This window comes from Meriones unguiculatus, chromosome 10, assembly GCF_030254825.1.
Source record: "Meriones unguiculatus strain TT.TT164.6M chromosome 10, Bangor_MerUng_6.1, whole genome shotgun sequence".
Lineage (NCBI taxonomy): Eukaryota > Metazoa > Chordata > Mammalia > Rodentia > Muridae > Meriones > Meriones unguiculatus.
In genome coordinates, this window is record NC_083358.1 from 10,492,482 (window position 1) to 10,505,291 (window position 12,810).

Sequence of the window (12,810 nt, forward strand, 5' to 3'; positions counted from 1 at the left end):
TCTCTTGTTATGCGGGTGCAGTGCACACATTCATGAAACAGGCGTGGATATCTACACAGAGACAGCCTTTAGAAGCCTGCTCTCTCCCAGGACTCAAATCCAGGCCCTCACGCTTGTGCATCGCACGCTTCTACCTGCAGAAGCAGCTCTCCAGTCCTCACGATGATTTCTTTAGAGACTGCCCCCCGCCCCCCAGTGTACATGGCTGGGTCACAAACCTCTCCGGTTGGTCATGCTGGCCCCTCTTCCAGCACCACCTTGCCACAGCAGAATACAGTAGAGGTTATTTCTGATCCCAGCTGGGTCAAAAGAACATCTGACCCTCTTGGAGATTTTGAACAGTGACAACCAGAAAGATAACATTTGTCTGTTCATCTCACAAATTCTAAAAAAAAAAAAAAAAAAAAAAGGGCTAAGAGCAGCGTAGGTACTGGAGAATTTTGAGATTTTTTTAAAAATAGGATTATTGTGGAAAGCCACGCTTGTACCTCCCCTTCTACAGTAAATCGAGAGTCTGTGTGCTGAGAAGGACAGAGTAGCAAGTGAAGAAAGCTTGGGTCCTTGAGTAAGCAGGAGGCAGACAGAACACTCCTTCCCTGCAGGCTGAATTTGATTACTGATGGGAGGGGAAGAATACACTTTTATTGCACGAAACCAGTAAAGTTTCAGAGATATTATAGAAGCTAGGAACATATAGAGTTGATCAACCCTTTCTGGAATTCTTTAAAAAAGGGGGGGGGGCTATTTAGGCTTAGCATGTTCCCCGGGATGCCCACTTCAATTTATTATCCTAGAACATTGACATGAGGATTTGTGAGAATCTGCTGAGATAAAAGGGGTGAACCTAAGTTTCAACATATAAAATTATGCAAAGCTCCAAGGAAGCCTGCCAGAAATGCAATCTTTCTGAAATGCACCATGATCTAGATGCATTAATAAGAGCAACAAAACAAAATGAGTGCTGACATGTAAACTCACACTAAGGTCAGGTTCTTTCTCCAGTCTTTTCTAGCTTAGATTTCTCATTCAGGCTTTTACAAAACCTCCTAACAAGCAGTGAGAACTCAGAGGGTAATTATAAAGTTCGTAATTTTCCTTTCAGATGAAAGTGTTTATATTTTAAGAGTCCCCGGGGACAAACGAATATTAACATTTAATACGGCACTTTCCATGTTTATCCACACAAGAAATGTGGGCATCCCCTGGAGGAGCCTGGGATCGCTCACAGGAAACCAATCTTCTGCACTGCGTTCTCAGGGGTCCTCTCTTCCATGCCTGCTGGTCTCCAGGGTACATAGCTGTGCTCCCAGCGGCTGAGCATCCGTTGTCTACTTCTCTAAGTTTTTTTATATGCAACGGAACCACAGAAAAGATGTCCCTGAGTACAGCCCCATCTCCCTCCCCTGAGGCCTACAGGCAGATCGCAGCTGAAGACCAGCCAGTCAGGAAAGCCAGGGTCCCACCAGCATCTCCGCTTCCTTCACCTGGCCTCCATTCATTTTTTTGTGTCCTGGGGCTTGAGTTTGCCCTTGTGTCTTTACGCATATTCCTAAGCAAATCTGGGCAATCAGTGACGTCATTGATGTGAGCCCCTTTGAGTCTGAATGTAGGCCGAGTTCTGTTGACAAGGAAAGCACTTAAAGTCAAAACCTTTCTCCTTCCAGTTACCAGAACGAAACCCTCTGCTCCAGGGTCCTGTAGAAGGCGCGTGTCTTTGTGGGATATGCACACAGTCAGTGCAGCTTGCCACAAGCCGACACTCCTAAGTGAGAGGGCGCAAGGTATTCCTGACGGGGAGAAAGCTAATTCCCTTTCCACGTGGCTTCTAAGTTCTTCAAAAAGGTCGGTCCTGGCTCATTACAGAGGCAGTGGCCATTGTGTGTGGAGCTGGAAAAATAGAAAGTCATGGACATGGCAAAGCCTATGCACATATGGATAGCAAAGCTCAGAGAAAACAGACTTTTTTAAAGGGTACAGGGAGGGTCTGGAGAGATGGCCTACCTGTTAAGTGCACTTAACACTAGCAGAGGACCTGGGTTCAGGTTCCCACCCCTGCATGGCTGCTCACAACTGCTGTAACTTTCGTTCTAGGAGATCGGAGACCCTCTTCTGACCTCCTCAGACACGAAGCGTGCATGTGGTGCTCATATATGCAGGCAATACACATGTCATGTTTTTAAAGATACTTGGAGAGTGGATGTCCCGTTACTTACAGACCTTCATCTATCACCCATCCATTCTCCACCCAGATGTCCATCGATCCATGCACCCACATACCCCTTTATTCATCCATCTACCCACCATCTATCCACCCACCCACCTCTCCACCAACCCATCCACCTACCCATGCACCTCTTGTACTTCGTTGCCTGCACATCTATCTCTCATATCCACCTATCTTTCCACCCACCCACATACCCATCACCCACCCATTCACCCACCTATCCATCCACACATGTGTTCATACATCTGCACATCCATCTGTTCACCTGTCCTCCTGTCTCTCCATTCATCCATCCACCCGAGCACCCAAGCAACCAGACTGCTAAACCTCTTCTTTGATCAGTTCTGCGCCCATTCTTGGGAGTACACAGGGAGATGGAAGCAGAAGGTGGAGCTCGGATGAGGAGTCTACATGACCGGCTGGAAAGACTCTGAAACACACTGTCAGGGAAATTGGGGGAGATTGATTGAGTGAGTGAGCCGCCTCAGCACAAGACTGATAAACCACTTGCTCATCATAGAGATGTGGGGACCTCCAGGCTTCCTAGAGAGACCAGGGAGTGGCTTCAGGAGCCAGTCTGACAACTCTTGCTCCAGAGCGGGGCCAGCAGGGCATCAGAGGCTCTCTCGTCTTGCAGCTACGAGCCACGCTGTCGTCTGCCTCTGTGAGTGGACCCGGGTCACCCTCGGGGTCCCTATTCTGGGATGGCAGGGCGCTGCTAGACACACTTAGGCCAGGCTTGTGACAGGAGCCGGCTGAGGGTGAGAGAAGGTGAAGGTGACAGTCTGAGGGGAACAAGTGGGATCTAAGAGTGACAAAGTAGTGGTCGATGGTGATAGCCGGTGGTTGAGGGGGTCGAATGACAGCTGAGGGTGACCAATAGTTGCTGAAGGTAGCAAACGGCTCTTGTGACAAGTGGCATCTCTGAGATATGGTTGTGACTAGCACCTCCTAGAAGTCAGGACATCATCTTCTCTGTCTCCTCTGTTCCCACCACGGGCTCAGCTGAGCCATCTAGAATGTCACCAAGTTCTGAGACACCGGTTCTCCTTTTTTTTCTTTGGCTTTTTGATGTAATTTTACAGGGAGCACAGGACCCCCTGCAGAGCCTCCCACAGGCACCTCACTAGAATCAATTCAAAGCTTTCTTTATCATCGCTTGGTGAGGGAGAGTTTGTGACAACCCTGTCTTCACGACAAATGATTTGGATTTTTCTGGTCACACCAGCAAACTGAGGTTCCAAATAGAATGAATTGTATTATTATTATTATTAATTATATACATATTGGGTGTGTGTTAGACCAGGTGTGTTATTCATACTAAGGAGGAGCCACTGAGATGATAGAGTGAGAAGGGCTTGTCCCGACACCAATATTAGGCCCTATACATTGAGCTTAACCCCCTTTGATCAGGGGTTAAGAGTCACTCAGACCTTTTTCAAGCTCTGGCCCAGCTCAGCCTGCATGACCTGTGAACAAGGTATCAGATCTGTTTTCCTCAGCTCTGAGAACTGGATAAGTCTATACTGCTACCTCAGAATTGTCCATAAGCATTGGTGGTATACATCTGAAACCTCTTGCCAGTAACGAACAAGTGTAGCCATGCTTACTGTGATTTGCACTGTAGGCAGGAGGAGGCGTGGTGAGAAGTTTATTCAGGGTCACACAAGTAGTTGACGGTAGACCTAGGTCCAGGACCCAAATTTCATGATTACCGGTACAAGAACTTTAATGCTGTCACCCACCCCACTGCCTTGGGGGAGTAGATAGAGCAGCACCTCCTTTGCTCTCCTGAGCTATTGCAGCATGTCCTGGTTGTGAAATCAGGTACAATCCAGACCAGTGTGTACTTCATATCCATTGCTACGGGTCATAGACTGGCTAGCCCTGTGGGGCTGCTGTGATTGGGACATGAGCAATGAAGTCAGATGTCCCTTGTCCTCACTGGGTACACTGTATCTTCTCACCGCTTAGGAGGACTTGGAGTTGATCATTCTGTCTCTGAACCTCAGTCTATCCATCTGCAAAACGGGACCCACCAGTTAGCACTGTCTCTTTAGGGCAGTGATGTGCGCACAGTGACGTAATTTATAAACAAGTTGTAGCCCGGTGCCTGGCACATTAAGGGCTTCTGCAGTGGCAGGAGACACCGCTGTGGTAGGGTGGAGTGGCAGGCATGCTTACTTCAAGACGGAAGGAGGCACGAGAGTGGCGGAGAGGACAGGTGCCATTTGAAATACAAATACAAGGGGTAAAAAACAGCACTGCCCTTCATTCCTTTTTGGGAGAGGAGGGCAGCACTGTAAGGAAATGCCAGTGCCTTTTGTGTAACAGATATGTAGGCGAATGGAGTGTGAGTGAGTGACCTGCCCCACGTGAGGTGATGACAGTCCCCCTATTGCCCAGAATGAACCTGTGGTGGTGATCCCCCTGCCTCGACCTCCCTAAGGTGCCAGGATGACAGGTAGATTTTTTTTTTCACCGTATGAAAGCAGGGATTTCTTTGTTTGTTCATTTTTTGTTGTTCTTTGTTTTGTTTAACAGGCTGGCTTTGGATTCTCTAGCCTGAGTCTGCGGCCTCTACCTCTGGAGAGCTGGGATTACAGGCTAGATCTCCAGTCCAGTTGCTGTTCTTAGTTGGGTTGTTTGTTTGTTCGTTTTGTTTTGTTTTGTTTGTTTAGCATGCAAGGCACCTTAGCTCAGAGGTAGAGTATTTGCCTAGCATACAAGGCCCTGGGTTCCCTCGTCACACTACAAAAGGCCATATCTAGCATGAGGACATCTTAAACTCTTTCTGTTTTAGATGCTGTTGGCCAAATGCTCAGTGCGTCCATGTCTGCACTGGGCTGTGAGGCCAGGGGCCAAGCCACATCGTGGCTTTGAACCACGGAGTGGGAGAACAGTTTGCACAATCTACGGTTTTTATTACCAATCCTTAGATTTAATTAGGTCTTTTGTAAATCTAAAACACTCCCGGTCATATTTCATCACTTTCTACCTCTAACTCCCCTGTGAGGCGTCAACTGTGACCCTGGTGTTGCCTTAGCATTATCAAGAGGTCAGGCAGACTTGAAACTTCTTTCTTTCTCCTGTTTGTAATTAAGATTCCTTTTCCTTAATCATGTGCTTAACTTTAACCTGTTTCTGAGAAAACGACAGCTCAGGTCAGATGCTGCCTCCCGGATCCCAACAGAGAAGCAATTACTCAGTAAGGCTACATTTTGGAAGAGCCTCCAAGCAGTTGCAATAATAGATAGAGTGTGACCCCAGGAGGAGTCAGATGGAGACTAAGTAACAAAACAGAAGTCCTAAGTGTCTGGAAACGGGAGGAAGGAGAGATACTATACACTCTTTCCCCTCCTTATCTCACAAGAAGGTTTCCTGGGTGGAGGGGGTCCTATGGACTGTTTTTGCTAAGATTCTCTGTCTCTCATGATCCTTTTTTTTTTCCCCACAAGGTTTCCTAATTTATAGGTTGTTTGTCTTTCTCCTCCTTGGCATTGAGCTCTGTGGGCACCACCTTGCTCAACCTCTGAGGTGCAGCAGAGATTGACACATTACAGGCACTGCTTCCTGGGGCATGCCCCCACCTCTCTGTGTGTGTGTCTCTCTCTCTCTGTCTCCCTCTGTGTGTGTGTGTGTGTGTGTGTAATAAGGTGTGTATATATGTGTGTGTGTGTAATAAGGTGTGTATATATATGTGTGTGTGTGTGTGTGTGTGTGTGTGTAATAAGAGGTGTGTGTGTGTGGCATAAGCACACCCATTTTTGATGTGTGTGCGTGTGTACGTTTGGGTGTGTGCTCAAGCATGTGCATGTAGAAACCACAGCTACTATCCACTACTCTCCACCCTCTTTTCCGAGACAAAATTCTTACTGAATTTGGGGTTCCCTCTTTCAGCTGGACAGGCTGGCCACTGAGCACCAGCATCAGCCTGTCTCTTGGCCCCCGTTACTGGACTTTACAGACACATTCAGCCATGCCTGACCTTTCTGTGGCTGCTGGAGATCTGAACTCAGAGCTCAGATCTTGAAGAACAAAGGTCTTCCTCCCAGCCTTTTTTATTTTTTAATGTGCTTGTTGTTCTTATGGGTGAGGTCACTCCCCAGAGCCTCCTTTGTGGCTCCTGACCTCACAAGTCTTTCTAGGCTTTATTTTTTTTTGGGGGGGGGGCTTTCTTTCCATTGTGGTTTGTTTTGCTACATTATGGGTTTTTTAATCTTTCTCTTTTGGCCTTCCATAGGTTAGTTGGACAGGTTCTTGCCTCATCTCTCTCTGGAACTAGCTGGAGGATAATGAGGGGTAACTTCAATGGCCTGCCAAGTTTCTGTGTTCACTTATGACTTGACATTCCTGACCCCTGGCCTTCTACTTGAACTGGAATGTGTGGCTTTTAAAAGCAAGAAACAATTCCAAGTAGTTCTGTCACAAGTTAATTAGATGCTCAGAGGCCTCACCCATGCTTGGGGTCCCTTACAGTGATAGTCTGTGGGGATATTTAAAATAGTTTGAACTCTGTTATCTGGCATCTTGTTATTCATAGTGTTTGTGTATGTGTGTGTGTGCATCTCCCACACACATCTGCCTGCCTGTCCCTGGGTGTCATTCTTCAGGTATCATTCACATTGTTTTTTAAGGCAGGATCCTTACCAGGATCTGGAGCTCACCAGTTAGGTGAGGCTGGCTGACAAGAGAGCACCATAACTGCTCTCTCCACCTCCCTAGCCCTGACACCGTAAGGCTTTTTTTTTTTTCCATGAGATCTAGGCCTTTGTGCTTGCAAGGCCAGCACTTTACCAACCGAGCACCTCCCCAATCCCCGTAGTCTCGGCTTTTTTTACAAGGTGGGCAATTTCCAGCATCCTTCCGTCAAAGCCATCATCTTCCTCCAGCTTCTCCTATATGCTACCCACTGTGGCCTCAAAGTCTGTCCATCTCCTCCCCTTGGTCCTAGCTGGGCATGCCAGCCCTTAGCCCTCACCAGCATCCCTCCAATGTAGTCCCTCATCACCTCCTGCCTGGACTCCGTTCCAAGCCTCCCCCTTCCCTAGTAGAAGCCCACTCTTTATCAGAACGCTTGGATTCCCTGCGGTAAACCAACAAGTGTCCTATTATCTACTGAATGGAGTTAGAAGGGGACTCAAGGCTGTCCCTGTGCCAAGTCCAACTAGCCTCTATTTCTCTGCTCTGTAGAAAGAGTGAAAGAGTTCTCTTTTTTTTTTTTTTTTTTTTTTTTTTTTTTTTGTCATGTTCTTCAGAGAAAGTAGTCCTGGGGCCTTGAGGTGAATCTGCAGGAGAGTAAACAGATGAGGAGGGATACCAAAGCACGATACCTGCACCTATCCCCACTACTGCCCCACCCCCATCAAGTGCCCTGAGCACCCCCCCTTGAAGCACTTGAAAAATGCCTAAGGGTGGAAGGCATGATTTACTACAGAAAGGAATTTTTCTCTCTGTTCTTAAGTATGGAGTTAATAAAACAGTCTCAAACAAAGCACACTGCACATGCCAGAAGCTTCTACAGGGATCTTGGGATAGAACACAGAAGGAAACCTTTCTCTCAACCAGTTTTTAAGTAATTTTTTCCAGAGGTCCCAATCTGTTTCCAATATCAACACTAATGCCTTATATTCAAAAAGTGCTTTGTGGTTTTGAAAGTACCCCACACTTCCACTTACTTACTTACTTACTTCCTTTCTCTCTCTCTCTTTCTTTCTTTCTTTCTTTCTTTCTTTCTTTCTTTCTTTTTTCTTTCTTTCTTTCTTTCTTTCACCTCCACCTTAACTTTGTCAGGTAGGCAAGGAAGCCATATCTATGTTTATATTATTACATTGGAAGGAATTAGAAGCCAAGAAATAAGGGGTGTGGCTAAAGCAGAGCTGTGACTGGAGCGGCGCATCTCCAAAGTGTGTCCTGCACTAGCACATACGGTTGTTTGGGGTTTTCAGTGCTGGCCATGCAACCAGAGATTCACGCGTGCTGGGTACAGGCGGTACCACTGAGCGGCAAGCCCGCCACCTTTTTCCTCTTACTCACCCGTTACGAAGATGAAGCATGTTTATACATGGTCATAATGTTTTGGCATCCTCTTTCAGGTCCAGTTGTCCCTTCGCTGTCCGGTATGGACTCCCCAAGGCTCCCAGAGGAAACCGTCCTCATCACAGGAGGAGGCGGATATTTTGGCTTCCGGTCAGTTCATCTACGAAACACCCTCATGGAATTATTGTACTGGATAGTTTTCTATTTTGTGGGCTTTTACATGTTTGTATAGTGCTAAAACAAAAGTGAATTCTGGTGTCCTCTGCTCCGACTTGAAAATTGAAAAAAAAAAAAAAAAACCACAGATTTATTCTGCTTCGAGAAAAAATTTTTTTTAAAAAAACCTGTACATTGGGGCGTGGTGATTATTCACATCACTAAAGATAATTTTCTAAAACACAGGTCTATTCTTTTCTTTTCTCATCTCTGTGACCATATACCTAACAAGAATCCATTGAAGGGAGGAAAGTACAGCAGGACTCTTAGTTTAAAGGGCTGCAGTCCCTCGCGAGGGGGACGGGGGTGGGGGACATGGCAGCAGGAATGTAAGACTGTGAGACAGCAGCTGCTCACACTGCCAGACCCGGAAATCAGAAAGCAGAAAACCAACAGGAAACTGGATCTGTCCATCAAACCTCAAGGCCCACCTACCTGTCTGGAGGCTCACTTCCCCCAACTTCCAAAATAGCCAATGGGGACCAAGGGCTCGGTGGGCTGAGCCCGTGGGGACCGGTTCACATATAAACCACAGTAGGCGTTCTGTCGCAAAGATGTTGCTACGACTCACGTTGTTGAGAGGATTCCTGTCTTTTCAAAATACAAATAAGACCTGAAACCGTGGAGATGTAAAGTAAGTGACTCAGGATGAGTTAGCATGACTTGCGTGAGCCGTATGTTACTGACAAGTTATTTCGTACCCTTGCTTGCCCTTGACACAGCTAGAGGGTAACCGGGTCTAACTCTGACCTTTCTCACCTCAGCCTCGCCTGTGCTCTGAACAGGAAAGGAGCCCACGTGATCCTGCTTGACGTCAGCCCACCTGCCCAGAACCTTCCAGAGGGAGTCACATTCATCCGTGGAGACGTCCGCTGCCCCGCCGACGTGGAGACAGCCTTCCGCGGCGCTGACGTTGCGTGCGTGTTCCACGTCGCCTCTTACGGTATGTCTGGGAGGGAGCAACTGAACAAAGCCCTGATTGAAGCCGTCAACGTCGGCGGCACAGACAACGTCCTCCGGGCCTGCCTGGACAGAGGCGTGCCCAGGTTGGTGTACACCAGCACCTTCAACGTCGTCTTTGGAGGCCAGGTCATCAGAAACGGGGATGAGTCTCTGCCTTACCTGCCTCTTCACCTGCATCCGGATCACTACTCGCGAACCAAATCCATCGCGGAGAAGAAGGTTCTGGAAGCCAATGGCTTGCCCTTCAAGCAAGGCAACGGTGTCCTCAGAACCTGCGCGCTGAGGCCAGCTGGCATCTATGGGGCGGGGGAGCAAAGGCACTTTCCCAGGATAGTGAGTTACATTGAGAGGGGCCTGTTCAGGTTTGTGTACGGGGACCCCGAGAGCCTGGTTGAGTTTGTCCATGTGGATAACTTAGCCAAAGCTCACATTCTGGCCTCCGAGGCTCTGAAAGCCGAGAAGGGCCACGTTGCCTCCGGACAGCCCTACTTCATTTCGGATGGTAGACCCGTGAATAACTTTGAGTTCCTCCGGCCGCTGGTTGAGGGCCTAGGCTACAAATTCCCATCCCTCCGCCTGCCACTCGCCCTCATCTACTGCTTTGCTTTCCTTGTAGAGATGACCCACTTCGTCATGGGTAGGCTCTACAACTTCCAACCCTTCCTCACCCGCACCGAGGTGTATAAAACTGGCGTCACACATTACTTCAGCTTAGAGAAGGCCAAGAAAGAGCTAGGCTACGCGCCGCAGTCATTTGACCTACAAGAGGTGGTAGAGTGGTTTAAAGCCCACGGTCATGGCAGAAGGTCTGGAGGTCAGGACTCCAAGTTCATTCTGTGGGATGCAATTCTGGTCCTACTCTTGGCGCTATCTCTTCTTATCTGGCTCCCTCCTTCCAAAGCTCAATGCATGTGAAGAGAAAGCTACAATGTAGGAACTGAGCCTGCTTCCTGGGATGCTTTTCAAGAATGCAGGGGTTTTTTTTTTGTTTTTTTTTTAAGGATGTGTCACATCCTCTGGTATCACTCCTACTACCTAACAGTGAGTCTTTAAACCCCATGGCCAGGGATGGGCTACCTCCTTATGAGTTGTTGGTCAGGGAGGCTCCTGAGGCCTTAAAAACAGTACTGGCTATTGTCAATGCTCTTATTTGCCCACCAGAACTAGATGGTAAGACCCCGATTTCAAAAAATGCCATACACTTTAACTGCAGCACAAAAAGATAGCAAGCTGGAACTGAACTGGAAGGTCCTCCATGCCTGCTAGATTTTACAGTGGCAGCGGGTTCTATGCAGGCTGATGGAGGAGAACAGACTTCCTCAGCTGTGGACCCTGTAGACTGCACTACCAGTGCTAGGCAAGGTGTGCCCTCTGATACAGTAGTGGCATATCTGTTAGGGGAATAACAACCACTTCCTGATTGAGACCTGCTCCATAGGAGTGAGTTTATAGTACCCCTTGGTACTATAAACCTGGCCAGAAGCTCACAGATGGAGAGGTCACAGGCCAAGTGTGGCCTACTACTGTTACTTTGCTGGAAAGAAAAAAATGTGTCCATAAATCTGCTTTCTAAATATCCATGCTTATACTCATAGACTAGTGCTACTTTCGGCTGTGATCAGAGAAGCTTCTCTCTGCAGTGGGCGGCAGTTTTACCTCAGAGATTCATAACCAGTCAAAGTGCCAAGAATAAGTGAGTGCTGAATTCTCATTCATAGACAGGACATTTATATAGCCACCTTCCAAGACTCATGGGACTTTGTAACAAAAGGGGTGGAAAAAAATGCAAAAGCTGGAGGAAAGGTGGGAGTGTTGGGGAGTCTGTGTTCTGAGTGACAGACCCACTGTCCTCATGGACTAACAGCAGCTGTGATTACCTATCCTAGATGGCATATGACAGGACTTATCACCATTCAGCCATGGGAGGAAGAGGAGCTCAGGATACCCACCCCTCCCCAAGGAGCTGTAGGCAATTGGTGGTTTCCAAGAAGAGAGAGACACTTTCTCAAGTGATATTGTCGTGGCTAGGTTGTCCCCATGCTCCCGTAAGCACTCCTAATGAAACTCTTTGGAACACACACACACACATGCACATGCACACATGGTTTAGAAAAGAAAGAGGTAAGAGATCAGTGGGAGTTGGGACAAAAGAGGTATGAGGTGAATATGATCAAACTACATTACACACATGTCTGAGAATGTCATAATGAAACTCTCACATATTTAATATGTGCTAATAAAAAAAGAAAAAAGAATGGATTCTTGGATTGAATATTCATTACTTTTCTGTGTCCCCACTGACCCTGCTTGGAAACAAGAAGACACAAAGGTGAGTTTGAAGTGTGGTCTCTGGGTCCTTGAACCCTGGCTGGGTGCAGCAGAAAGTCACTCTGAAGCCAGAGAAGGGTGTCAGTGGGGTTAGAAGTTCTAGCTTGGATGTCTCAGAGGCCCAAAATGAACCCGTGTTTACATCATACACTGCGTGTGCATAAAGCAGTGGAATTCAGACTGAGATGGAGTGGCCCAAACAGAGGCTTGGGTCATATCCCTAGCAGACAGGGGAGGACGGCCACTCCAGGAAGGAGCTAGCTGTGCATACCATAGGTTTTAGGAGCCTCAAAACCCTCTGCCCTTTGTGGTTCAAGGGCATCCCACCTGTATGACCATGGGTCATATTTGTGTTGAGGCAGGGAGATTGGCAGCCTACTGCATAGGAGCCTTCTGAAGATTAAATTAGACAACGTTTACAGCACACACACACACACACACACACACCACCATTGTTACCGGTGTCATCACCATACATTCCTTCTGAAGGCTCTTTTCCTGGGAGTACTCCTTTTAGGGGGCCTACTGTTGCTGAACTTTCTGGAATGTCTCTGAACTTTCTGGAATGTCCCCAGGAGCCCGCAGCAGTGTGTGCTGTGTCTGTAACATTCCAGCACATGGTAATAGACTGACATTCAGGGCAAAGCTCAGAGCTCGTGATCAGGAGCAGTGCTCAAACTCTCTGCTTTTACATCTGAATTCCCGCTACAACTCCACTGCAGTGCCGCCTGCTGGGGAGAGTGGGCTGTCAAGGCAGCTCCCAACGGCGAACAGTGGCAGTATTGTCTGGCCACGCCGTGAGCTGCTGTGGAGGGTGTCTACACTGCACAGTTGCCTAGGAACCAGAGTGCAGAGGAGAATGTCTTCACTGTGCCGAGGTCTCATCTGCAGGAAGACAGTGGTCAAGAACAGTGGGATGCCACAGTGGACGGTGCTCAGTTATTCTGGGAGCATTTGAGAATCTGACAGCTGCACGGACCCTGTTGAATGGAGCCCGGATACTTTGGGGAATGCCCTGAACTTGATGCCACAAGACCCGC

At 47.9% G+C, this 12,810-nt stretch overlaps 1 protein-coding gene across 2 annotated transcripts; it reads left to right on the forward strand.

Annotated features, from left to right (window-relative positions):
• Positions 1 to 2,768: 2,768 nt before the first annotated feature.
• On the forward strand, positions 2,769 to 11,697 carry Sdr42e1 (short chain dehydrogenase/reductase family 42E, member 1). Of its 2 annotated transcripts, none has more exons than XM_021640028.2 (3): positions 2,769 to 2,888; positions 8,320 to 8,413; positions 9,244 to 11,697. In XM_021640028.2, exons 2-3 carry the CDS (start codon positions 8,346 to 8,348, stop codon positions 10,355 to 10,357), a joined length of 1,182 nt encoding a protein of 393 aa, XP_021495703.1. In that variant the 5' UTR covers positions 2,769 to 2,888; positions 8,320 to 8,345; the 3' UTR covers positions 10,358 to 11,697. The 2 variants fall into 2 exon arrangements, with proteins under 2 accessions (XP_021495703.1, XP_021495704.1); XM_021640029.2 differs by having other exon boundaries at positions 9,265 to 11,697.
• Positions 11,698 to 12,810: the final 1,113 nt, after the last annotated feature.